The 23,816-nt window shown below is 37.4% G+C and overlaps 2 protein-coding genes and 1 non-coding gene across 3 annotated transcripts; 1 reads left to right on the top strand and 2 right to left on the bottom strand.

Moving 5' to 3' along the window:
* Positions 1–755: 755 nt before the first annotated feature.
* LOC132306707 (glutaredoxin-C5, chloroplastic) lies at positions 756–17,866 on the bottom strand. The gene is made up of 5 exons (XM_059804228.1): positions 17,424–17,866; positions 17,188–17,261; positions 13,327–13,401; positions 1,799–1,825; positions 756–1,150 (listed from the first exon to the last, which is right to left on the bottom strand). The coding sequence occupies exons 1-5, from the start codon at positions 17,834–17,836 to the stop codon at positions 1,074–1,076; spliced, it is 666 nt and encodes a 221-aa protein (XP_059660211.1). The 5' UTR covers positions 17,837–17,866; the 3' UTR covers positions 756–1,073.
* A 2,414-nt stretch (positions 17,867–20,280) lies between these two features.
* Positions 20,281–20,354, top strand: TRNAV-AAC (transfer RNA valine (anticodon AAC)). The gene has a single exon. It is a non-coding gene; the product is annotated as a tRNA-Val (tRNA).
* A 1,169-nt stretch (positions 20,355–21,523) lies between these two features.
* Positions 21,524–23,517, bottom strand: LOC132306706 (probable indole-3-pyruvate monooxygenase YUCCA8). The gene is made up of 3 exons (XM_059804227.1): positions 22,682–23,517; positions 22,220–22,591; positions 21,524–22,008 (listed from the first exon to the last, which is right to left on the bottom strand). The coding sequence occupies exons 1-3, from the start codon at positions 23,342–23,344 to the stop codon at positions 21,787–21,789; spliced, it is 1,257 nt and encodes a 418-aa protein (XP_059660210.1). The 5' UTR covers positions 23,345–23,517; the 3' UTR covers positions 21,524–21,786.
* Positions 23,518–23,816: the final 299 nt, after the last annotated feature.

The raw sequence follows: 23,816 nt of genomic DNA, 5'->3' as shown, positions 1-23,816 counted from the left end.
AAAACCTAGATGCCTGTAATCCAGAAGGTAGTTGGAACAAAAGGCAGAGAAATGGGAAGTTTGGAAACCATCACCCCTGTTGACACTCTCCAAACCTAGGTGCTCCTTCCTCAACTGCCCTGAGAGACAAAGACCACTGATCACACAACCACCGACGAGGAAATCCTTCCGTTCCCTAATAACTTTACCTAAACCTTAAAGCATAGACAAATTTAGACTACTTTTGTATTCCACCTGAGTCTTGCCACATAGAGTCATGGACCTCCTCATGACAAGTAGCCGCCAAACATAGTATATATTTCATTCTACCCATTTTCCCAACACAACAGAAATAGAAACATATCATCACTTCTAGAAACTATACAAGCGTATATAATTGAAACAGCATTCCATGTTCAACCCATTGTTTCAATAATGTGATTCTAAAGAGAAAGAAGGAGAAGAATCAAAAATAAAATAAAAAGTTTCAAGTGTAGTGCATGTTAACAAACAGCAATGAAGAAGCAAAGTTCAGACACAGAAAGAGATTAGTGAATATGCAAATAAGGAGAAAAGAATATTCGTTCAATCAGAAAAGTTGACAGTACGCTGCATCAAACGATATAGTGAACTCACCATTTTAGTTCCACTGTCAGAGTTGAATACTTAAGCAAACAAACAAGCAAACACTAGTGCAACACTGATAACCAAATAAAAACCAAGAAAATGAAGTTCAAAGTAACTAGAGAGAATGAGAGAGAGAATGATTACTCATATAACAAATAAGAAGCAAATCTTATTCATTCAATCAGTAAATTGACAGTTCTCTACATCCTAGAACAATTCAGTTCCATACAACATTCTTCAGAGTCATATTTGAAGGCTTATGCAAATAAATAAGAAACCAATGTTCACATGCAACAGATGTGTACTGTCAGTAACTTTTTATGAAGCCAATACACAATAACATTGGAGAGAAGCATGAAGATCACTTCTGATACTTTAGAATGAATTAATATCAATAAAAATAATTTTTCTTCTCGATATAGCGAAGAGAGCAGGTCCTTCAACGGATGATAATAAGATCAAACAAGCTAACTCTCTGTCTTTTTGGTGCTAGCTTCTGACAGCAAAGATTCAAGTTCCCCTTTCCGGTGTAGCTTAACAGTATCTGCATCAAATAAACAACACTAAAATTCAAAATCTCAAAGGTAATCCCTTTTTTTTGATAAGTAAGAACTCATTAAAGGCGCTTGGAAGGGGAGCACTCGCAAGAGAAAACAAGACAATATTATATGTAAAGAACTCAAAGGTAATCCCTTTACCCTCCATTTTCAAAAATTCATTTTTTTTTTTTAATTTTTTTTATTTTATAAATCAAGGTAGATTTCAGTAATTCTATAAGTAACAAAATCTTCTACAAGTGACTTGACCAAATTGCCAAGCACCCAGGCAAGTAAACTTGAGACAATCGCAAGGCTAAATTTCTCATAATTAAAAGTTAAAACTACTAGTATGGTGAATAGGTTGGGAAGCCAGTAGACTGTGAAAGGTGATGACAAAATTCAACAAGGAGAATCAGAGGGAAAAAAAACTATAACAATGATTAAAGAACACATGAAGTTTTTGTCACTCATGCAGTATCATGAGAATCACTTTTAAAATTTGTCATAGAATTGTGAGGCACATACTTAACAAAATAAATAAATGTGAGGCACGGCCTTAAAAGTAAGGCTGCACATAATTGAGGACCATTTAAACATAAAAGTTCTGTTATAGCACAGGTATCATGAGAAAACAAAACAGTTAAACAAGGTACCTGTACAACCACCGATGTGCTTGCCCCCTAATCAAGGTAAAAATATATATATTAGCAGTCATTCTCACTATAAATCAAGTAAAATAAATTTAAGAATATTATGACATATAGAAAAGAGATTTAGCGTCTGATACAACAATAACATATACTAAACTAGAATCTAGTTACTCTCCCTTTATCGAAGGAATAGTTAGTCAAAGCATCATCCTCCAGCAGCATAATATTGCTATGTTAGCACCCATTACTTTTGCAGTGGTGATTATTTTGTTTTGAAGCATTTTATCACTGAAATTTCAACTGGTATGCACAATGATTTACACACACAATGGCCACAGCGACTGCATTCTTTTTGTAACGAGAAACTTTGTGAAAGAGAAGGGATATGTCGAGGAGGAAGGCCAAGGACTTCTTCACAAATACAATAATGGAACATAAAAAGAAGGAAAAGAGAACATTCCGTGACCAAATAAGATACCAACACCGTCAAGTAAGGTGGACATGAACCCTAAATTCTAGAAGAATAACTACACCTATTTAGTAATAGATTCAATTCAAAATAAGATACCAACACCATCAAGTGGGATGGACATGAACCCTAAATTATAGAAGAGTAACTACACCTCAATTAGCAATAGAGTCAATTCACAATTGATCACTCAGTGACCAAAGAAATATTGCCTCCAAAAATAGGATCTAGATCCGAGATTTCTCAAATGAGATGGAAGAACACTACATCCTTCATCCATCCAATGAGAGCAACTGCATAATTTAAAGTCATCTCTTTCACTGTTAAAAAAAATTTGAGTCCATTAGACAGTCATGGCAATTAAAAAATAATTGTCCTGCTTTTTGTTGTATTTAATTAAAAAAAAAAACAAAAAAAACAGCCTCTGAAGGTAGCCCCTGAACTAGTCTCTTCATTTCTTTCTCGTTGTGATCAGTTCTGATTGCTTTATCATCTATACTTATATGATTTATTTGTATCAATAAAATGAAAACACATTCAGGGAAAAAAAAAAAGAAAAAGAAAAGGAAAAAAAAAGACAGATTCTTTAAAGGTCACCAAGGTATTACCCACTTTTAGAGGGGAAGCTTGAAAAAGAAAAGAAATGACTCCTTTTATGGTGATCTATAGATCCAGGTGATCATAAAACTTAGTAATTACAAGATAAAATTGCATACTTTAAACAAGAAATACCAAAACCACCAAGGTTCCATAGAATGGGAATGATCACACTAGGCACACCAGTTTCTAGTTGACCCTTATTTCGAAAGCGGTAACCATAAAAAATCAATAAAGTAATTAACTGGTCCTTTTCCAAGGTGGTAAAACTAAACTAAACTAGAACCAAAAGACCAGTCCAGAAAGAGGGGTTACATTGGACCAGCCATATGTCACAATTGTTTTTCTGACTCTGATTCTAGAGATCACCTCTTCTGGTGCTGCCCATATGCCAAAGAGGTGTGGAACTGGTTCATGCAAACTTGTCACTGGGAAGAGATTATTCTGTATCATCATTTCTCTGACGTGCTGAATTGGTTCATTGAAGATACCAAAGGTCAGTCCTTGAAAAGCACTCTTATGAAAAGCCTATTCACTTCAATCCTTTGGAGCTTACGGAATGAAAGAAACAAAAGATTCCATGGTGGAGATGATGGAGGTGCTCACAGTCCACACAAGGTGGCCATGGACGCTTGTCATGAGAGTCTATTTTCTGCTGGTCTAACTATTTCAGATTTAGACCTTATTTTTTTATGTTAGCTTGTATCTTTTGTGTCACTGTCCTTCTGGACTGGTCTTTTGGTTCTAGGGCATGCCACTTCCATTTTTGTTTTCTATTTCTCTTAAGTGATCCTCTCTGATGATCACTGTTCTATTTTTGTACTGTTAGAATGTTTATATATATATATATACACACACACACACACACTTATGTTGGGTCATTATGTAATTACATATAGTTGGTAGGGCCATTGTGTTATTAGGTTAGTCTTGTATCTTTATATAAGCCTATGTAGGCTTAGGGTTAAGGATGATATGAAATACACAAAGTCTGCACTCTCTCTCTCTCTCTCTCTCTCTCATGATTTTGAACATGGTATCAGAGCAATACGAATTCATGGGTGGGAAACTGTAATTGTGTTGTTCTTGTATAAGATCAGAATCGCGATTGTGGTGTTGGTGTCTCTGCCTCATTCGTCGTTGCCGGTAAGATTAAGAGCTCCTCGTTCGTCGTTGTCAAATCTGAAGCCTCGTTCATCATCGTCATTGCCGCTTTGGTTGTCAGCGAGCTCGCCCACATCTACCGTCTTTATTTGCAGAGGTGAGGTTCATCGATTCGTGGTTCTTTTTGGCCGGAAGTTGCAGAGGTTCTGATTCAGTGTGGTCACTGCTTATTGATTCGGCCGTTGCTTGTGACTGGGTCGCCGTTGCCTCCACTGTGTTATTCCCCAGCGTCTATGAAGTTGTGAAGAAGAAGAACCGTGTTTGGCTACACGGTTATGCTATTCTAACCCTAGTTTACTAAAACCGAGATAGCTATTCCAATCCTGGTTTACTAAAACTGGGATAGCAGGGACCCGACCCGTTTGCCCAGATCTGGCCAGAATACAGATTCTGCATTTTTTTTGTTTTGGTGGGTTCAACGTGGCGTCCAATTCAGATTTGCTTTCTCCCACATAAAGTTTTAATTCTCCTATGACTTCTGTTAAACTCAATGGGAAGAATTACATATTATGGGCTAAATCTGTTGCAATTTTCTCAAAGGTAAAGGTCTTGGTAGTCATCTGACTAAAGATAAAATAAATGAAACTGATGCTTCTTTTGATGCATGGGAAAAGGAAGATGCTCAGATCATCTCTGTGATGTTAACCAGTATTGAACCCCAAATCAGTTCAACATCACTTTATTTGGATACTGCCAAGGAGATATGGGAGAGGTTGAAGCAATTGTATTATGGGACAGGTAATATCACCCCGTGATTATGAGCTCTGTAAGCAGTACTTCAATCGTGAACAGGGTAATCACAGTATAGAAGAGTATTATTCAAAAGTTATGGGAGTTTGTGAGGAGTTGAATATGTATCAACCCATTGCTTCTGATGTTCGAAGTATGCAACAACAACGCAAGGACTTTAATGTTGTCTGTTTTCTTACTGGTTTGTCGCCAGCATATGAGCCTATTCGTGCACAAATTATGGGCAATCCCACACTTCCATCTCTTGCTGATGTGTTTTCTTGACTTCAGCAAGCTACACTTGCAAGTGGCACCTCAAATTTGAATAATGGGCAGAGTGGTGAGTGTTCAGCATTGGTAGTTTCAAAGGGTGAACATAATGCTTATCGTGGAGGTCGTGGGGGACACTCCACACGTGGTGGTCGTGATTCGCAAGGAGGACATGGCCGTGGCAGGGAATCATGAAAATGTACTCATTGTGGCCTTTCTAATCATACTGTGAATTTTTGTTGGGACCTTCATGGCAAACCATCTAGTTATACAAATCAAGTTTCCTCTAAAAATGATGTTTCTTCTGGATCTCACCACGGAGCTGAATCAGATACGGTCCCTGTTCCACGTGATGAGTATCCTCAGTTTTTGTCTTATCAGCAAGCATCTAATCCATCTTCCACGGCTACTTTTGCCCAGTCAGGTATTACACCCACATGTCTGTTGTCTTCCACTCGCAGTCCTTGGATCATAGACACTGGAGCATCCGATCATATGACTGGATGTTCTTCTCTTCTATCTGACTTTAATTATGTACCTCCTTCTCAAAGTGTTACTCTTGCTAATGGTTCATCCACTAAGGTTTCAGGTTTGGGGACAACTCAACTTAGTGATTCATTGTCTTTCTCGTCTGTTTTATATATTCCTCAGTTTCCCTTTAATTTAATGTCTATCAGTAAGCTTACTAAATCTCTCCAATGCTTTGTTACATTTTATCCTACTTCTTGTGGTTTCAGGATCTCAAGACGAAAAAGAAGATTGGTACGGGGCATGAAGCTGGTGGCTTATATTACTTTGATATTGCACCTTATCCTATGGCTCTTCAATCTTCTCTGTCTCCATTCCAGTGGCACTGTCGTCTTGGTCACTCGTCACTTCAAGTTTTGCAGCGTTAAGTTCCTAGTCTTAGTCATTTGAAGTCCTTATCATGTGAAGTTTGTCAACTTAGCAAGCATCATTGCGTGTCTTTCAAGTCTAGGGTTAATAATCGTGTCTCTAGTCCTTTTCATTTGGTTCATTCAGATGTATAGGGTCCAATAAAGTATTCTTCAATCAATAAATTTCATTATTTTGTGACATTTGTGGATGATTATTCTCGCTTGACTTGGTTGTTTCTAATGAAAAATCGTTCCGAGTTATTTTTAATTTTTCAAAAATTTCGAAAAGAAATCAAAACTCAGTTTGGATGTCCAATTCATGTTCTACGTTCTGATAATGCTAAGGAATATTCTTCAGCCCCCTTTGATACATATCTTAGTGATAAAGGAATTATTCATCAAAATTCATGTGTTTATACTCCTCAACAAAATGGAGTTGCAGAACGTAAGAATCGACACCTATTAGAAGTAACTCGTGCTCTTTTGTTTCACATGCATATGCCTAAACGTTTTTGGGGTGATGCTGTTCTTACTGCCTGTCATCTTATTAACTGTATGCCGTCCTCTGTATTAAATGGTAAATCTCCACATTCTATTTTATTTCCTGATTCTCCTTTGTTTTCTCTTACTCCTAGAGTTTTTGGATGTGTATGTTATGTCCACAATCTTGGTCTTGGTTTTGATAAACTAGACCCACGTGTCACAAAGTGTGTATTTCTTGGATACTCTCATTCTCATAAAGGTTGTCGCTGCTGTCATGCGTCCTCAATCATCTTCAGAGTCTTTGGATCTAACACCATCCGCTGTGTCTGATTCCTTGCCTATTGCACTTCGTAAAGGTACTCGATCTTGTGTCACTAATCATCCCATTGCTCATTATATCTCTTATAATTCCTTATCGCCATCCTTTTCTTGTTTTTCATCTCGATTGTCTACCACATTTGTTCCTAAGACTGTGTAGGCTGCTTTGTCTGATTCGGGCTGGAGGAAAGCAATGCAAGATGAAATGGATGCTTTGCATCAGAATGGCACGTGGGATCTTGTTCCATTACCCCCAAGTGCCAAACCCGTTGGTTGTCGATGGGTATATATTGTGAAGTATCTTCCAGATGGTTCCGTTGAGTGTTTAAAAGCATGTCTTGTTGCAAAAGGTTATACCCAGACTTATGGTGTTGACTATGATGAGACGTTTGCTCCCGTTGCTAAGATTTCTTCTATTCGTGTTTTGATTTCTCTTACTGCTAATCGACATTGGCCTCTGTTTCAATTAGACGTTAAAACTGCCTTTTTGCATGGTGACTTAGCAGAAGAGATTTATATGGAGCAATCACCTGGGTTTGTTGCTCAGGGGGGAGTATCGTCACACTATTTGTCGCCTTAAAAAGGCCTTGTATGGATTGAAACAATCTTCACGGGCTTGGTGTAGAAAATTCTCTAAGGTGGCATTAAAATTTGGTCTTAACAGATGCCAGACCGATCATTCAGTATTTCACCAGCGCACTAAAGTTGGCTTCATTTTTCTTGTGGTGTATGTAGATGATATTGTGATCACAGGTGATGATTCTAAAGGCATTGCTAAGTTGAAGTTGTTTTTGCAACATTGATTCCACACTAAAGACTTGGGTAAACTTACGTATTTGTTGGGTATTGAAGTTGCTAGATCCTAAGAAGGGTATAAGTTTATTTCAACGAAAATATGTGTTGGACTTATTAGAAGAAACAGGTATGTTGGGTGGTCGTCCGGTTGATGCTCCTATAGATTCAAATACAAAACTTGTGTCTGATGAGGGTGATCTATTTAATGACCCGGGCAGATTTTGTTGCCTTGTTGAGAAATTAAATTATCTCACTATCACTCGACCTGATATTTCATATGCAGTTAGTGTTGTAAGTTAGTTCATGGGAGCTCCTAGAATGCCACATTGAATTGCTGTTCTTCGGATTATCTGATATCTCAAGCAAGCTCCAGGTTTTGGGTTACTATATAAATCAAATGGTCATCTCAGGGTGGAAGGTTTTACAGATGCTGACTGGGCTGGTTCTCCTTCAGATAGGAGATCTACTACAGGCTACTGCACATTTGTAGGAGGAAATCTTGTTACATGGAAAAGTAAAAAGCAAACGGTAATAGCTCGATTTAGTGCTGAAGCTGAGTACAGGGCAATGGCCCATACCACTAGTGAGTTGACATGGATACAACATTTTCTAAAAAAACTTGGGTTGACAGTTGAAGCTCCTACTCCATTATTCTGTGATAATCAAGCAACCCATTCACATTGCATCAAATCCTGTGTTTCATGAGAGGACCAAACATATTGAAGTTGATTGTCACTTCATTCGAGAAAAAATATTATGTGGGAGCATTTCTACTCCATTCGTGAAGTTTGAAGATCAATTAGCTGATATATTTACCAAAGCATTGGGTCATAACCGGTTAAGGACTATCTGTTCCAAGCTAGGATTATTTAATATATATTCTCCAGTTTGAGGGGGAGTGTTAGAATGTTTATATTTATATATATATACACTTATGTTGGGTCATTATGTAATTACATATAGTTGGTAGGGCCTTTGTGTTATTAGGTTAGTCTTGTATCTTTATATAAGCCTATGTAGGCTTAGGGTTGAGGATGATATGAAATACACAAAGTCTGCACTCTCTCTCTCTCTATCTCTATCTCATGATTTTGAACATGTACCATCATTGTATATATTTGTTTCAATAAAATAAAATAAAATCAACCCATTCAGGAAAAAAAAAAATTTTAAAACTTAACCACCTATAAGCAGCTAAGACAGCATCATTCAAATGCACCATGCCCCTTCCAAAAACCAAACCAGAGAAGTAACAATACTTGAAGGAAGGAAATTCCTTTTGTTGAACCAACCAATAGCCACAACTCCAGAAGAGTTAACCCAAAAACAAAAACACAAAAAACAAAGAGGAGGGCGACAGTGCAGAAGAAAAAGTTTTTTTGCCATGAGATTAGCATTTAAAACAAGATTTCATGGACAAGCCTCTATATTTTCTTCTGTTTTGCAAAAGGTCCAAATGGCAACTTGACAATTTGGCAGTGATTTCATTTTCTGAAATAATTATGCATGCAAAACTAGAACATTAAGTCATGGTGAGATAAAACTTGAAAAAAGAACTTGCAAATAAATGGAGTCATAGGATCCTTCACCCAACCCTGCTCATGAAGGCAAAAAAGATGTAAACTTTATACTGTTAAGTAAGGAAATGAGTTACTTTACAATCACTAAGATTGAGCTGAAAGTAAAAAGTTCTAAAAGGACCAACTTGGGAAGAAGGAGGAGCCTGAACCAAGGGAAGTAGAGGAAGGAAGAATTGTCAAGGCTGTCTTCTATCAAAGGTTATCCAAAGCCACTTAACAGCAAGAGCTTTATTCACCAAGACCACTACCTATACCAAGGCCCGCAAACGAAGAAACGCGGAAACGGATGACACAACAAGGACACGGCAAATAATAAATAATATATATATATATGATGTTGTACTTTAAGAAACTAAGAGTAATATTATTTTTTATCAACCTAATAATGAAAAAAAAAAATTCTGTTTTGCTGGGAAAAAGAAAGAAAGATAGAATGAATATTAAGAAAGAGAAAAAAAAAACAAAGAGGATTAGGGTTTTGTTAGAAAAAGAATTAGGGTTAGTTAAAATAAAGGTAAGAATCCATTGAAGAGAAAAAGTTCATGGAAACAAGAGGAGAAAGGAAAAACAGACACAAAAGGAATTTTGTTGTGAAAGGGGAAAAAAAGGAAGAAAGAAGATTCAGGGTTTGTGAAGAAGAAGAAAGAAAAGAGGATGAAGAGGAGAGAGACAGAGAGCAACCATCCACCAGCAGCGAACCTTGGTTGGTGAGAGAGAGCCAAAGTTGATCATGCAATAGTTTGAACTTTGGACCTTTGAACTAACATATAAACCTAAATATCTGATTATTTTAATATGAAATTGTTTTATAAAACAACAACTTTTAAGTAATTATGTAATGACTACCATATTAGTGAAAGCTATTAAACAACTCTTCATATTTACACTTCAAACCTAGCTTTCTTTCTAAGACTTTCTTTAAAATATCCAAGAATGCAATAAGCGGCGGAGGGGAGCCCGGTGCCGTGTTCGAATATTAAAAAAAAAAAAAAAAAAAAAAAAAAAAAACAACACACGTTTTTGGCGTGTCTGACATGTGTAGGGGTGTGTCCAGTGCGTGTTGGTGTGCAACATGGATTCTTTGCCCTTTTAGCCGTGTCCATGCTTCCTAGCCCACAAATATGTTAAACCCACAAATTAAATCCCAACAGAGAATTATATTTCTTTTCTTCCACTAAGTTTGACCAAATGATAACCCACAGAAACTTTTCTTCCGCTAGCCAATCTGACAAAAACAGTAAACAATGAAAGAAACACTGATTGCTCTTACCAAATCAGTTTTTACAACTTATTTTACGGGATCCTTCACCTTCAAACATGTTTAATCTTGATCAGACATCAAGGTTTTACACTGTACATCGGATTAAAGACAAGCAGAATTAACTGTTTGAGTCTAGAGAAGTTTAAACTATACCTTAAATCGAAGGGTAGAAGCAATGAAAAAGAGCCAGAATTTTTACATTTTGTGGATTCTAGTAGATGATTAGGAAAGAGATGGTACCATACATAAGCAGGACAGATCCCAGGTGTGTTGGACTAGGGTAGAAATCAAGACCGACTCACCAGCAAGAGAGAGAGAAAGACGAGGTCAATAAAGACTCCTCAGGTTCTATACCTCAAGGTAAGGTAAGGTGAGGAGGATAAGGTAATCCCAAGGTCTAACTGAAGGAGTATGAATGAGTCAAGATCCCAGTCTGATGCCTCTGATCCCCCTAAGTGTAGAATGCAGGGACCTCTTCATAGTTTAAGAGGAACAAATCAGTGCTCATGCACACATTACGGGCCTCTTAGGTCACTATACTCACCTCTATCTAAAACAAATTGGATGTCTCCACATGCGTTGGGCTATCCAATTGGCATGAGGTATGGATGACATTGCATCTACAGCGTAGACAACTTCAACTGTAGAGCCAACAAGCTTCCTTTATAAGCTTCACCAAGACGTAATAGGATACTTCCACGTATTAATAGGCAGTCCCTTGGGTGGTGATTTCTCATAGTCCACGCTGCCTATCATAGTGTAGAACTGTAGCCATGTTATAAGAGCAAAGGTCAACTGAACTCTCTCTCTCACTCTCCTCTCTCTCTCTCTCTCTCTCTGAGTCAAGCTGAGGTGTGGTAGACCTCAATAAGTTAGGTGTGCCCATAGGATTCGAATGGATTGTGTCCACTTAACCCCAGGTGGGAATATATGCCGTATCTGCATGCCTCAAAACAAGCCATGACAACAAGCCATACATCAAGTTGTGCCCCCTAAGGTCCTATTTCCAACTCAGGCAACATATGACGGTACGAGTTACATCAAGATGTCTCTTGTCTTTACTCTTTAAGTCTTCAAAGACGCTTATTGGAGAGGCAATGAGTATTATTGGTACAGAGTAGGTCCTTGTGATATAGATGCCAATTGTGAGGCTTACCTATTGAGGAGAGATCCAGTGTCATATGTTTGAGGCCCTTATTGGAGATCGTGTGCTTATGGAGAAAATGGCAAGGTCTGCAGCTAGACCCACAAAAATAATAAAAATGAGGCTGCCGTCACTGAGACATATTACACAACTAAAAAGGTGTGCAATCGAGCCCATTGAAGGTAACACACCCTATTAAAAAAATCTAAGTTCCTCGAGAGACAATGGTCGTAGTAGATGAGTAGCACCCACATTGAATGCTTCCACCTCAAGTATGTCATAGAATCTTTACTTCAAACCATTCAAGTGTGATCTGAATATAAAATTTCATCAATAATAAAAGAAAATAATAAGATGAAATTTGAGAGCTAGAGGACCTTGCGATACTACATTGTTCATGTTACCTTCACCTCGACCATCAAGCTCGAGATGCATAAAGACAAGTCACAATGTGGAATCGTGGATCAGGATCACTATCATAGTGCCATCTATGAAGTATGGATACAAATACAAGATATGGATACGGCACATTACAAACACGACAATATAAAAGTTCTTGAAAAATAGGATACAAATCAAAGACATGGCAATAAATATGTATGTATAATTGTATATTGAATTAATGTTTTTGGTCAGTAAGAAGATAAGCTTCATTGACCGAAAAAAGAGAAAATAATCAAACATTTTAAATACTATTAGTGGTTTTTCCTACTTCTAACTCACGCACCCTATTTTTATTAATGTTGATAACTTGATATGTATAAAATCAAAACATATTTAATGTATTATTTATGTTATTAAGAACATTTCAACAAGTTGATAGTTATGTTGCATGGACTTTTTTTCTTTTTTCGGTTAGGTAAGCACTCACACACAAATTTCACAAATTGCCCACTATGGGACTCGAGCCCCTCACCTCCCCTTTGAGGGAGGAGGGGTTATACCATTGGGCTAGTGGCCCACTGGTGTTGCATGGACATAATGCTTGGACTAAATTAGACATGAAATGATCATTACATCTCAATTCTTCTACTTTTAAGGAAGCCTAAATACTTAAAATCCTTGTTATGTTTTCCCTAAACCTGTTCAAGACGTAATAAACAAGTCCCTGGAGTGAAGTATCAATTTTCTATAAGATAAACATTCAAAACTAAAATTGTTATTTTCAAATCATGTATACATCGAGGAAGTATCAAACATCTTCGAGTATTCGAGGAGTATCGATATCCAATATGGATACATCTATCTCATAGAGATATCCATACGTTATGGACTATCGCGTGTAAGCTATCTAGGTGCCACGCGTAACATGGGAGTCATGTCCCCATACATAGATTGACACATATTCTAGAGTCCATATGGGACCATTGTACAAAACAACATGGCCTGTTGAGGAGGGTTGCAGATCAGGGTTATTGTCTTGTCCCCACACATAGATTGACACATAATCTAGAGACCATATGGGTACGGGACTGTTGTAGAAAACAACATGGCCTGTTAGGGAGGGTCAGATCAGGGTTATTCTTAAGTAACAGCTAGCAGACGAAAATACTGCAGCTAATATCCTGAAAAGAGCAATTTAACGGAAGAATTTTTTTTCCCCTGGCAATTTACCTAAGATTGACCTAGTGTAATAGTTAATCGAAACAGCCATCTTTCTGTAAATAGTTATTCTTGTCATCAGTTTATGCTTTACTCATTAAAGAACTAATATTCACCACGTTGGTTTGAAGAATGAATATAAAGAAAAAATATATATCCAAATGAACAGTATTCCATGTTCAACAAAGTATGCTCAGATTTTGTTAGAGGAAATATTACTTATAGCAACAGCATTTCTTACCAATAAAAACATTCGGGACAGTATGTTGCCCAGTAAGTCTTTCTAGCACTTTCTGCAGTTGTGGTCCTTGGGGGCCTGAAAGCAAGAAGGAACTTATAAACATATGCAAGACTAGAATCAAAGCGGCATTTTAAATTATTAGAATGGCCAAATAATGCTCATCTGCGACTTCATCTTCCATCATCTGCGACTTCATCTTCCATCAAATGGGTAAAAATACAGACTGAGAATAAATGTTAGAATTATAGGTACATGATCTAATTTACATACAAAAATTATTAATGATGAACATGAAAAAGTTAATAATTACTTCATTTGCCTAATAAAATACATGCATAAGAAACATTACAATACAGCATCGTCTCTCGATGGGATTCTTAGCAGCACTATTACCCAATGAGTAAGCTTTTGGTTACCTGTTCAAACAAGTTCACTGTGCCATCTGAGCATGCAGGATACTGAAAAGCTATCATCTTGTGAAATATATGTAGGTTACTACTATGAGAACATACACAAACAGAGGTAAATGGCACACATTCAAGCAATATACCAATTCAAGGACACTCAGGGATGAAAATAAAATTCACCACCTGAAATATGGCCTTCCTTATCTTTCATCTGTACCAATACATATTCCACCTTTATATATCTATATCCGATTATATATTTGATACCATATGGAACCTAAGATTTTTTGGTAGCTGTGAGTCAGATATCCAATAAGGTTCTTGTTATTTTCTTGCAGATATGCAATAAATCGTGATAATGCTATCCTGGAGAAGACTCTTCAATAAAATTGATTTTCCATAAAGAGAAATTCTGCAAAACAAAAGTCAAATAACCCAAGGTACCTTAGAGTCCTCCATGTGCTAGCTCATCCCCACCAAAAGTAGTTTCCTTCACTTTTAGTCCCACATTTGAATAAAGATTTGAACTTCTTCAAAAGCCAGTGATGCTTTATAGTCTATAAATATCTCTAGTTCACTGTTAATTTTTCTTCCGGATTCCAGTATATATATAAAAAATTATCACTTAGTCATGAGGCAGCAAGTTGAGCGGATTTAAGTTTAACCTCAAAATAGCGGGACCTAATTTGATCATGCATAAGCTTGGATCTCAAATTTAGATATTGTGTCAGGAAGGTAAAAAAATCCCAAGCCTGCATAAGGCTAGGTTGAGGTTTGGAATCCTCAAGCACCTTATCAACCCAAGCTTGGCCTAATAACACTTCTATTAACATACATACATATCTGTTAACTATTACATTTTGAAAATTAAGATACAAAGCCCCATTTTCTAGGGGTGCACACGGTTCGGTTTGGACCGGTTTGAGAGTTTTTTGGAACCAAACCATTCCTAACGGTTTTAGAAAATCTAGAACCAAACCAAACCATGAAACACCGGCTCGGTTTGGTTCGGTTCCACGGTCCTTTTTTTTTTTTTTTAATTATTTATCCTATTACTGATATATTCTTTTTTTTTTATGAGTAAAATTTTTTAAAGAAGGGGAGCGAAACCCAAAGACAAACAAAAGGCCAAGAAGCGCCTCAAGCCTTCATAGAGGCCAAAAAAATAACAATCTCCTCTATACTCCCTGAAACCCAACAAAAAAGGGTGGAAATAAAAGAAAACTTAAGCACAGAAGAAGGCTTCTCCTTTCCATCGAAATAGCGCCGATTTCTCTCGAGCCAAATACACCACCAAATACAAAGAGGAGCAGCCCTCCAAGCATCCTGAATGAGAGCCCCCACTGAGAAACCTCTCCAAGCCTCAATCAACCCTCTAGAGGAGCGAGGCATGACCCAAGGGATCCCAAACAAACCAAGCATTAAATCCAAACAATCCCTAGCCATGCTGCAAATGTAACAGAAGGTGATCCACAGTCTCCTTATCGCTCCGACACAAATAACATCGATTAACCACCACCTAATTCCTTCTCCTCAAATTATCCTGAGTTATAATCTTACCCAAGACGGAGGTCCAAGCAAAGAAGGCCACCTTGAGAGAAGCCTTAGACCGCCGAATAGACTTCCAAGGGAAAGGACCTCCAAAGCCAAGCGAAAGACACCTGAAAAAGGACCGAACCTCGAAACGGCCCTGAGAGTTAGGATCCCAAAGCCAACAATCCGAATCCCCAACTGTAATCACCTAGCGTTACAACAAATCCAAAAAGCAAGTGACCTCCTCAATCTCACAATCCTGAAAATGCCTCCTAAACTGAACATCCCAAGTCAGTCTCCCGTTATCAAGAAGATAACAGTCAACCACCATGGCCTGTCTATGAGAAGCAATCCTGAAGAGCCAAGGGAAAGCAAGAGCAAGAGGACACTCTCCACACCAAAGATCCTCCCAAAATCTGATCCTCGTCCCATCTTGAATCCCAAAACGAACATGTTTGCTGAACTCATCCCACCCCTTTCAGATGAAAGACCACACCCCCACCCCTCTAGGACCACGCACCTCAAGAGAACTCCATCCTCCTATACTCTCTCCAAATTTGATCGCAATAACCCTCCTCCAAAGCCAACTCCTCTCAACCCCAAACCTCCAAAGCCATTTCCCAAGAAGAGCCTTATTGAAAGGCAGCAATCTCCTAATTTCCAAACCTCCACTCCGAATCGGACAACACACTTGATCCCAACAAAAACTCCCCCCCCCCCCCCCCCCCCTGCCAAAAAAAAAAAAAAAGAAGAAAATTGTGCTGCAATCTTTTAATTCTCTCAGCCACAGAAGAAGGAATCTGAAAGAGAGATATGAAATACATGGGGAGGCAAGAAAGGGTACTCTTAATTAGAGTGACCCTGCCCCCATTGGAGAGGTACTGCTTCTTCCATCCCACCAATCTATTCATATTTCAAAATCCAAATGCACGATAATAAACCAAGTTAACCAACACATTCAGAACTACTAATACATTCACTTCTAGAACAAAAGTTAATACATTCATTCTTTTCTGCACTTCTGGAACTAAAATGAATTAGTGAACATCTTCAGAACTGGTAATAGCCTAATACATTTCGAACTACTAATTGAAAACAACAAACACCACAATTCAAAAAACCGATAACATTCAACCATTGTAGAATTATATTATATTATATATATAATTTTATATATAACTTAACGGTTCGGTTTGGTCCAATTCGATCTTAGAGGATCTCAAGTCGTGACCAAACCCCGGTCCCACACGCACTAGGCAATTACCAGAAAAAATCTTGGAGGTGGCCCCAAGGGGGTCCAAACTCTCGACCTCCAAGATCTGAGGTGAGAGCTTTGCCATTAGGCTAGACCCTTGGAGTTACCTAATAAATGTATTATGTAAGATCTCACTTGTAACTTATTGTCATTCATCTACTTCCCCCAAAAGTTGTTTTCAATCATTCCAATGAATCAATTAGACCATTAGTTGAAGAAGCAAACTAACCCAACTCAACCCAATATGATATAAGCAATAAACCTTAACCCCTACTGGGGTTTTAGTCAACACAAGCATTTGGGGTTTTATTCAACACAAGCATAAGACTCGTGATATACTTCAACACATTGTAACCTAACCCAGCCAAGTTGCAGCTTTCCCCAACCTCTCCACATATGAATTTAACAGCAATTCAGTTTGATTGCAGTCAATCACATTTTGTGAACTATGTGACCAAGGTTACATCAAGCCCAAATATAGCTATTATTGACTACCCACTACAATGCAATTACTCTTGAATTAAATGGAACATTAATAATTCAAATGACTGAACAGTTGCATAAATACTTTTCTTTTTTTTTTCTTTTTTCCTTTTCCATAAATATATACACACAAACACATTTGTGTCCTGAATATGTGAGCTTAATAGAAGGAAGCATACGTACCCAACTGGTCCAATTCGACTATGAGTGGCTGCACTCCAAGCCGGTTGAACAATGTCTTCACCTCAGAGGAATACCTTCACCAGAACCAAGAAACCCATTTGAAATTTTTCACAAAAATCGAACAATTCATAACACAATTCATCAAATCGCCAAAATTATCAATCAAATGAGGCAAGAATTCAAGAATTACACCAATAGCACAGTAAAGGGATGTGAATAAGTAGATTGGTACTCACGAACACCATGTTTTGGAGTAAACAACGACTGGGTTATCATTGATTGTCTTCTTCACACTGTCCTCCAATCGAGACCCGAACGAAGCGGACATTGGTCGAATCCTGGTGGGTCCAAGTTTTCTTGGGCCATGGACGGCTAACCTTGAGCTTCTGATGAATATGAGATTGTTGTTTGAAAAGATAAAACTGTTGGGAAGGTGAGAGAGAGAAGAGAGAGAATTGGCATGAAGAGGAGAAGGAGTGAGGGAAACAGAGCCAAAAGCTCCTGTCATAACAGACGTGCTCGCCATTGACTTATCTCTCTTCCCCTTTTTCTGGTGTACGGTGGTTGTACCCTCCTTTTTTCGTCTTTCTTGGGTTTTGAAGGTTTGTTTCAGAAACCAAAATGATACTACTAAATAGTTTGGATCCATTTTTATAGCACTACCATTATTCCTTCAGTATTAGTAGTCTATAATGTCTATTAGATAATACTCGTTCCTTTGGTTGCAAGTAGAAAACGTGTAAGATACAAGAATAGAATGATAATATGTACTTGGACTAATTAAAAATTTCCAATACAATGAGTTTCAAAATGAAATTTTCAAAATACTCACCTACTCTTTTTAGTGACAAAAAAATTAATATAATTTTTTAAAAGAAATGAAGGTGTGGTAGATGGCAGTGACGATTGTGGTAGAGATAAAAAGTTGTTGTAGGGTTGGTAGTAATAATGGTAGTGACAACAGTGATAGTGGTGAAAGGTAATGGAGTCGGTGATCCAAAGCCGTCCTGGGAAGCGGTGACAATGGTGATGATAGTTTTTGGATTTGGAACATGATGGTTTTTAGGAATTTGATTTTTTTTAAAAAAAAATTCACTTGAGAATGGAATGACAATTTCATAAGTTTAGTTATAGAATAAATTTTCATTCTCATGGTTTTTCTTTTAATGGAATGGTCATTTTCACTTTATATTTGCATGTCACACAAATGAATGGTAGGAATAGACATTCCATTCCTGCACACCAAGTGAGTATAAAAAGAAATGTTGAATTCTTATTTTAATGGTATTGGCTTTAAGCCAATCTACTTTACCACTCGAAGAGATAATAAGGGTTCGAATTTCATATGATAAATGGGAGCGTGAGTTTTTTTCTTTTTTTTTCTTTTTTTTTCTTTTTTTTTTTTTTTGTCAATAAAATATATATATATATATATATATATATGGTATTGAAATATTGTATGTCGATATAACATGTTATATAAATATTGTGTAAATATATACATCAGGTTACACAACATTTCGGAGGGCAGCTTGTAGAGGACACCCGCCCTTCATGTAAGCGGGTGTTCATTAATTTGTTATCTTACATCCTCAATTTAATACCGTGCACGAAAAATAATTCGAGTCATTCATTTCCCTTTGTGAGATGCTAAAATATATTTTCATATAATATTTTATTAATAATCGTATTGTGTTTAAGTTTTTCACAATCCACTCGAACTCGTCTCTAATTCTTATTAACTCGATAAGAATATATCTGAACTAGTTGCATTAGAACCGAACAAAAACAGTTAAATTGACATTCTTACTCTTTTTGTTTTTGCCCTTTCCGAAAGAAGAAAATGGTGAAGAAAACACACTAGGCCGAGGTCATCGGCCCAATATCCTGCCCTACTAGAAAGGCCCAGCCAGACTAAAGTATGGGTTGTAGAGGCATGTTGGGTGAGATTCTTTTAGGCCCACTATTTTACATAACAAAATCTATAACCTGTGTTTGATTTCAATAAATAAACTAATGAAAATATATATAAACTATTTAATGCTTTGTCTTCTTTAAAAGTCAATTTTCAATTTTATTTTTAATAAATGAACAATTATTTTGTGATAGAGAGATAAGCATGCAACTTAGGCCAACTTGAACCCAATTTCAATTCGATTTTTGGACGAATTTAGACAATTTTATTTACTTGAAAGTTTTCAATCTGACCTCAAATTGAGCGCATATATAACCACTCCTTTGTGATAGAGATAAGGACAACTTAGGCCAACTTGAACCCTAGTCCAATTTGATGTTTGGACGAATTTAGACAAACTATTCTTATTTGAAAGTTTTCAATCTGACCTCAAATTGAGTTAACTAACAAAATCCTCCCCTATGTTATGGACATACTAACGAGCATATTCTTTCTGACCAACCATTCGGTTCTATCGTGGCTAATAGACACCATCTATTATCTAGTCCACACATAAAAAAATTCGAGACCATAATTTAATAATGAATTAATTTAAACCTTAAGGTTCTGTTTGACATGCGTTTTATCTTTACTGTTTTTATTTTTCGACTGCTATAGTGTTGATAATAAAAACATATTTGGTGCGGTCTTATTTTATTTTATATAGTGCTAAAACACTTCGTGAACAGTGGCCCAAACCAAAACACCAAAAAGTAAATTTTTTTTTTTTTTTTTTTAACAACTGTTCATGACCCAAAACCATAACAGTAATGCAACACAGACCCTAAACATTTCATCCATTTTCATAATAAAACATTATTCCCAAACCGTGCTTCCGATTTTTTTTCAAAACATTTCTATAGCAAAAATATTATTTTTGTTTTAGGCAAAAATAAAGCGCATGTCAAACGGGCCATAAAACATATTTCTTGTTTCGGTGAAATTCCTCAAAATAACTACTCTTACTATTTTGTTGTAAAAATAATTTTTTAATTTACTCTCTTCTTTTCTGATCCAAAAATGTGGCAAAGATATGAATGTCAACAACAAAAATATTAAAAAATAAAAACAAATAGCTAATCCCTACAATAGTGACTATTCACCGATAATATAATATCGTAACCACTAAAGAACAACATGGTTTCGTGGTGTAGTTGGTTATCACGTCAGTCTAACACACTGAAGGTCTCCGGTTCGAACCCGGGCGAAGCCATTGTTATCAACTTTTTTGCATTCTGACTAGGACTTTAAAAATGACATTAAAACAGATCATTGTCACATAGTCCACGTTACATATTTAGAAGTCTTCAAGTTCTTTTTGAACAGTATATGAGTTCCAATTTGTTCTTTACAGGGAATATTTGACTATGACTTTCAATGAGAGCCGGTGGTTACATCTATGTGCTAGGCAACAGAGACTTTTAGACAAGTCTTTTATTTAATTGGAACTCATCCTAGAGTTTAACTTTGAGCTTCTTTTTTAACATTATATGAGCTTCAATTTGTTCTTTACAGGAAATATTTGATCATGACCTTCAATGAGAGCCAGTGGTTACATCTATATGCTAGGCAACAGAGACTTTTAGACAAGTCTTTTATTTAATTGGAACTCATCCTAGAGTTTAACTTTGAGCGAGCGTGTCTATATTCGAAAGTCGCTTTCTTAATTTGTCAGGAGAAAAATAAATAAATAAATATTGTATGAATATCCTAAGAAGAGAGAGGAAGAAAGTGGCACTGGTGGACATGGTGGAGCTGTGGTTTATTGCCCTTGAAGGACCCTACCCATCTGCCGACGGATGTGGATCGGCAAGTTGATGATCAAAGATACTGAATCAGTGGGCCATAACTCAAAAAAAATTGATTGGTGTGGGAGGAAAATAATGTAGGATGAAATACCATCCACAAGTTGCACCAGTTTCAACTTTCACAGATGATGAAAATGATGTGTATTAGCAATTTAGCAGTTTCATTAATGCCTCAACACACTGAGATCATCTAAGTTGTCCCACTAGCTGCAATCATAAACTTGATAACTCTTTGATTTATTAGAGGCTTGAAAACAATTGGACATAAAGGACATTCCCTTTGAAATTCGTTGATCATTAGTTGGAATAAAAACTTGATAACTGTTTGATGTAGAACTTGAAAACAATTGGACATGAAAGGACATTCTCTCGTATAACTTGATCACACTTCTAAGTCTACCATTCACCAAAACTATACCTTACCCGATGAATTTTTTCGATAATTGTTTAGTGCATGTGGGGTAGGGAACTATATGCGTCCGATGATGGATTATGAGGTGGCCTGACACTGTCGAATATATACGAAAACGGTAAAAAAAGTTATAGAGAAAAGGGTTGAAAGAGAGTGACGAACTGAAAAACAATTTAAGGTCTTTTTCATTATAATTGATCACTGAATTGTACAAAAACCATATAAAACTTCAAAAAAGAAAAATAAAAAAAGGGAAGAAGTAAAAAAGGAAGCCTCATCATCCTCAGAATACAAAATGCCCAAAAACTCTCAAAACTTGGGCTTTTTGGAGAGGGCTGGTGTCTATGCTATTCTTTCTGTGTGTTTCTACGATTCTTTATCTTTACACCATGTAACAAAGAACCAAAAGGGAAGGAAAAACGCGATCAGAACCGAGAAATGCAGCGTCGATGAGAAGGGACTTTTCGGTTTTTCTGATTTAAATCCTCTTTCCACACCTTCCCAATGTCTTGTGCTATTCTCATGGCATCTAATGATGCACCAGAGAGCCCTCTTCTTGTGAACCCCACAGCATAGAGCCCAGCCTTTCCTTTCCACCCATTTGGGAATGATGCCTTTGGGAAACCATCCTTGAAGAATTCACTTTCCTACACATAATCAATCAAAAAAAAGATTAGCCCATTTATCCAAACACATCATATGTTCTAAAAAATCAAAATATCAATCAAAGAATTTATATATATATATATATATATATATATATATATATATATATATTTTAAAATTTTAAATCTCAACTGTCAAAACTGTCATAGAAAAAGAAAATGAAAGAACAGGGGACTTGGAACATGTTCTCACCTGTAGCCAAAAGGGGACATTGCTGCAGTACCCGGTGGCAAAAACAACCGAATCAATTTCAAGTGTTTCGCCACTAACAAGCTCAACCATACCGCGAGTGAACCTCTTGATCCCCGGAACAACCTCAATTTCACCGGACTTGATCTTCTCCAACGCGCCAATGTCAAGAACAGGGGTCTTCCCTTTCGTGTTCTTGAGCTCCAATGGACCAACAGATGGCCGTTTTAGCCCATATTTCTCTATGTTTCCGAGAATTAACCATGCCAGAATCAACATGATCTTGTCCACCAGCCAAAGGGGCAACCACTTCATCATCATAACCGCCAATTCAAACGTCGATTTCCCAAAGATTTCTCTAGGTAGTACATGAACCTGTAGATCAAAAAACAGAGTGTACCCTGTTATTTCAAGAAAATGCGCACACACCTATAATATTATCCCTAACAGAGAAATGAAACTCACCGAGCTCCGAACCACCATTGATGGCTTGGCATTGTGGTTAATAAGATCAAGAGAGACCTCCATGCCCGAATTACCACAGCCGACAACAAGAACTCTCTTCCCGGAGAACTGGTCACCGGACTTGTAGTCGCAAGCGTGCACGACTTCACCTTCAAACTCCTCCATCCCTTCGATCTCCGGCACCACGCGCTCTGCATTCTCGCCGGTGGCCACCACAAGCCACTGGCAAATGTACTCGACCTCAGACCGGACCAAACCATCCATGGAGACGGTCCTGACACGCCACAGACGACAAGCCTCGTCGTACTTGGCTGACTGAACACATTGATTGAATTGTGGGTTGATCTCAAAGTGGTTTGCATACGATTCAAGATAGTCTATGAATTGATTCTTTGTTGGGTATTCTGGGAAGTGTTTGGGGAATGGGAAATTGGGTAGTTGGCAGAATTGCTTTGGGAGGTGAAGCTTTAGGCGATCATAGGTTCTCTTTTGCCACAAAGATGCTATACAATCAGCTCTTTCGAGGACTACAAAGGGTACACCTTGTTCTCTCAAACAAGCTCCTACGGCTAGCCCGGATGGCCCGGCTCCGACCACCACCGGACCGTTCACCCAAACACACCGCCGGGCAAAGAAGCCTTCTCGATCAGAAACACTTGACATTTTCAGCTCGAGAGTGAGATATTGCAGAAGGGTTTGAGAGAGAGAATAGGTTTTGAGCTCAGGTGGAAGACCAAAGAGAGAGTATATACAGATATATATGTGTATGTATAGAGAGAGAGAAAGAGAGAGAGACTAGGTGTTGAGGTTTGAAATGTACTTGGTGAGAGAAGACAATGGAGTTTGTGTTTGGAGGGAGAGGAGGGGGTTGAAGGGGGGTTAAATAGGGGGGTGGGGGCATGAGAGGTGCACGTGATGTGAGTGGGAAGTTAATGGGTCTTGAAGGGTCTTTCTCAAATCATAAGCCCAAAGGCTGCATTTTTATTATTTTATGGTGTATTTAATCATTATTTAATTTATTTATGTTTAGACTTTTTAGAATTTATATGAAATTATTGTAGTGTACAAAATAAGTAATACAATGAAGATGGCACATCGAAAGCAGTAATACATGTATATGACACAAAATAATTTA

The sequence above is a fragment of the Cornus florida genome, unplaced genomic scaffold, assembly GCF_030987335.1.
Source record: "Cornus florida cultivar Cherokee Brave unplaced genomic scaffold, ASM3098733v1 CherokeeBrave_3.0.0_Hap2_Chr05, whole genome shotgun sequence".
In the NCBI taxonomy this organism is placed as follows: Eukaryota; Viridiplantae; Streptophyta; class Magnoliopsida; order Cornales; family Cornaceae; genus Cornus; species Cornus florida.
Note: the sequence above shows the minus strand (reverse complement) of the source record. Positions and strands in the feature narration are given on the sequence as shown.

Coding starts and splice junctions, on each gene's coding strand:
- LOC132306707 (XM_059804228.1), bottom strand. CDS start 17,836: ATGGATCCAAACTATTTAGTAGTATCATTTTGGTTTCTGAAACAAACC. Junction 17,262..17,423: donor TACTCCAAAACATGGTGTTC/GTGAGTACCAAT, acceptor GTTCTGGTGAAG/GTATTCCTCTGAGGTGAAGA. Junction 1,151..1,798: donor GCACATCGGTGGTTGTACAG/GTACCTTGTTTA, acceptor TATTTGATGCAG/ATACTGTTAAGCTACACCGG.
- LOC132306706 (XM_059804227.1), bottom strand. CDS start 23,344: ATGTCAAGTGTTTCTGATCGAGAAGGCTTCTTTGCCCGGCGGTGTGTT. Junction 22,592..22,681: donor CAATGGTGGTTCGGAGCTCG/GTGAGTTTCATT, acceptor TTTGATCTACAG/GTTCATGTACTACCTAGAGA. Junction 22,009..22,219: donor ATGTCCCCTTTTGGCTACAG/GTGAGAACATGT, acceptor GATTATGTGTAG/GAAAGTGAATTCTTCAAGGA.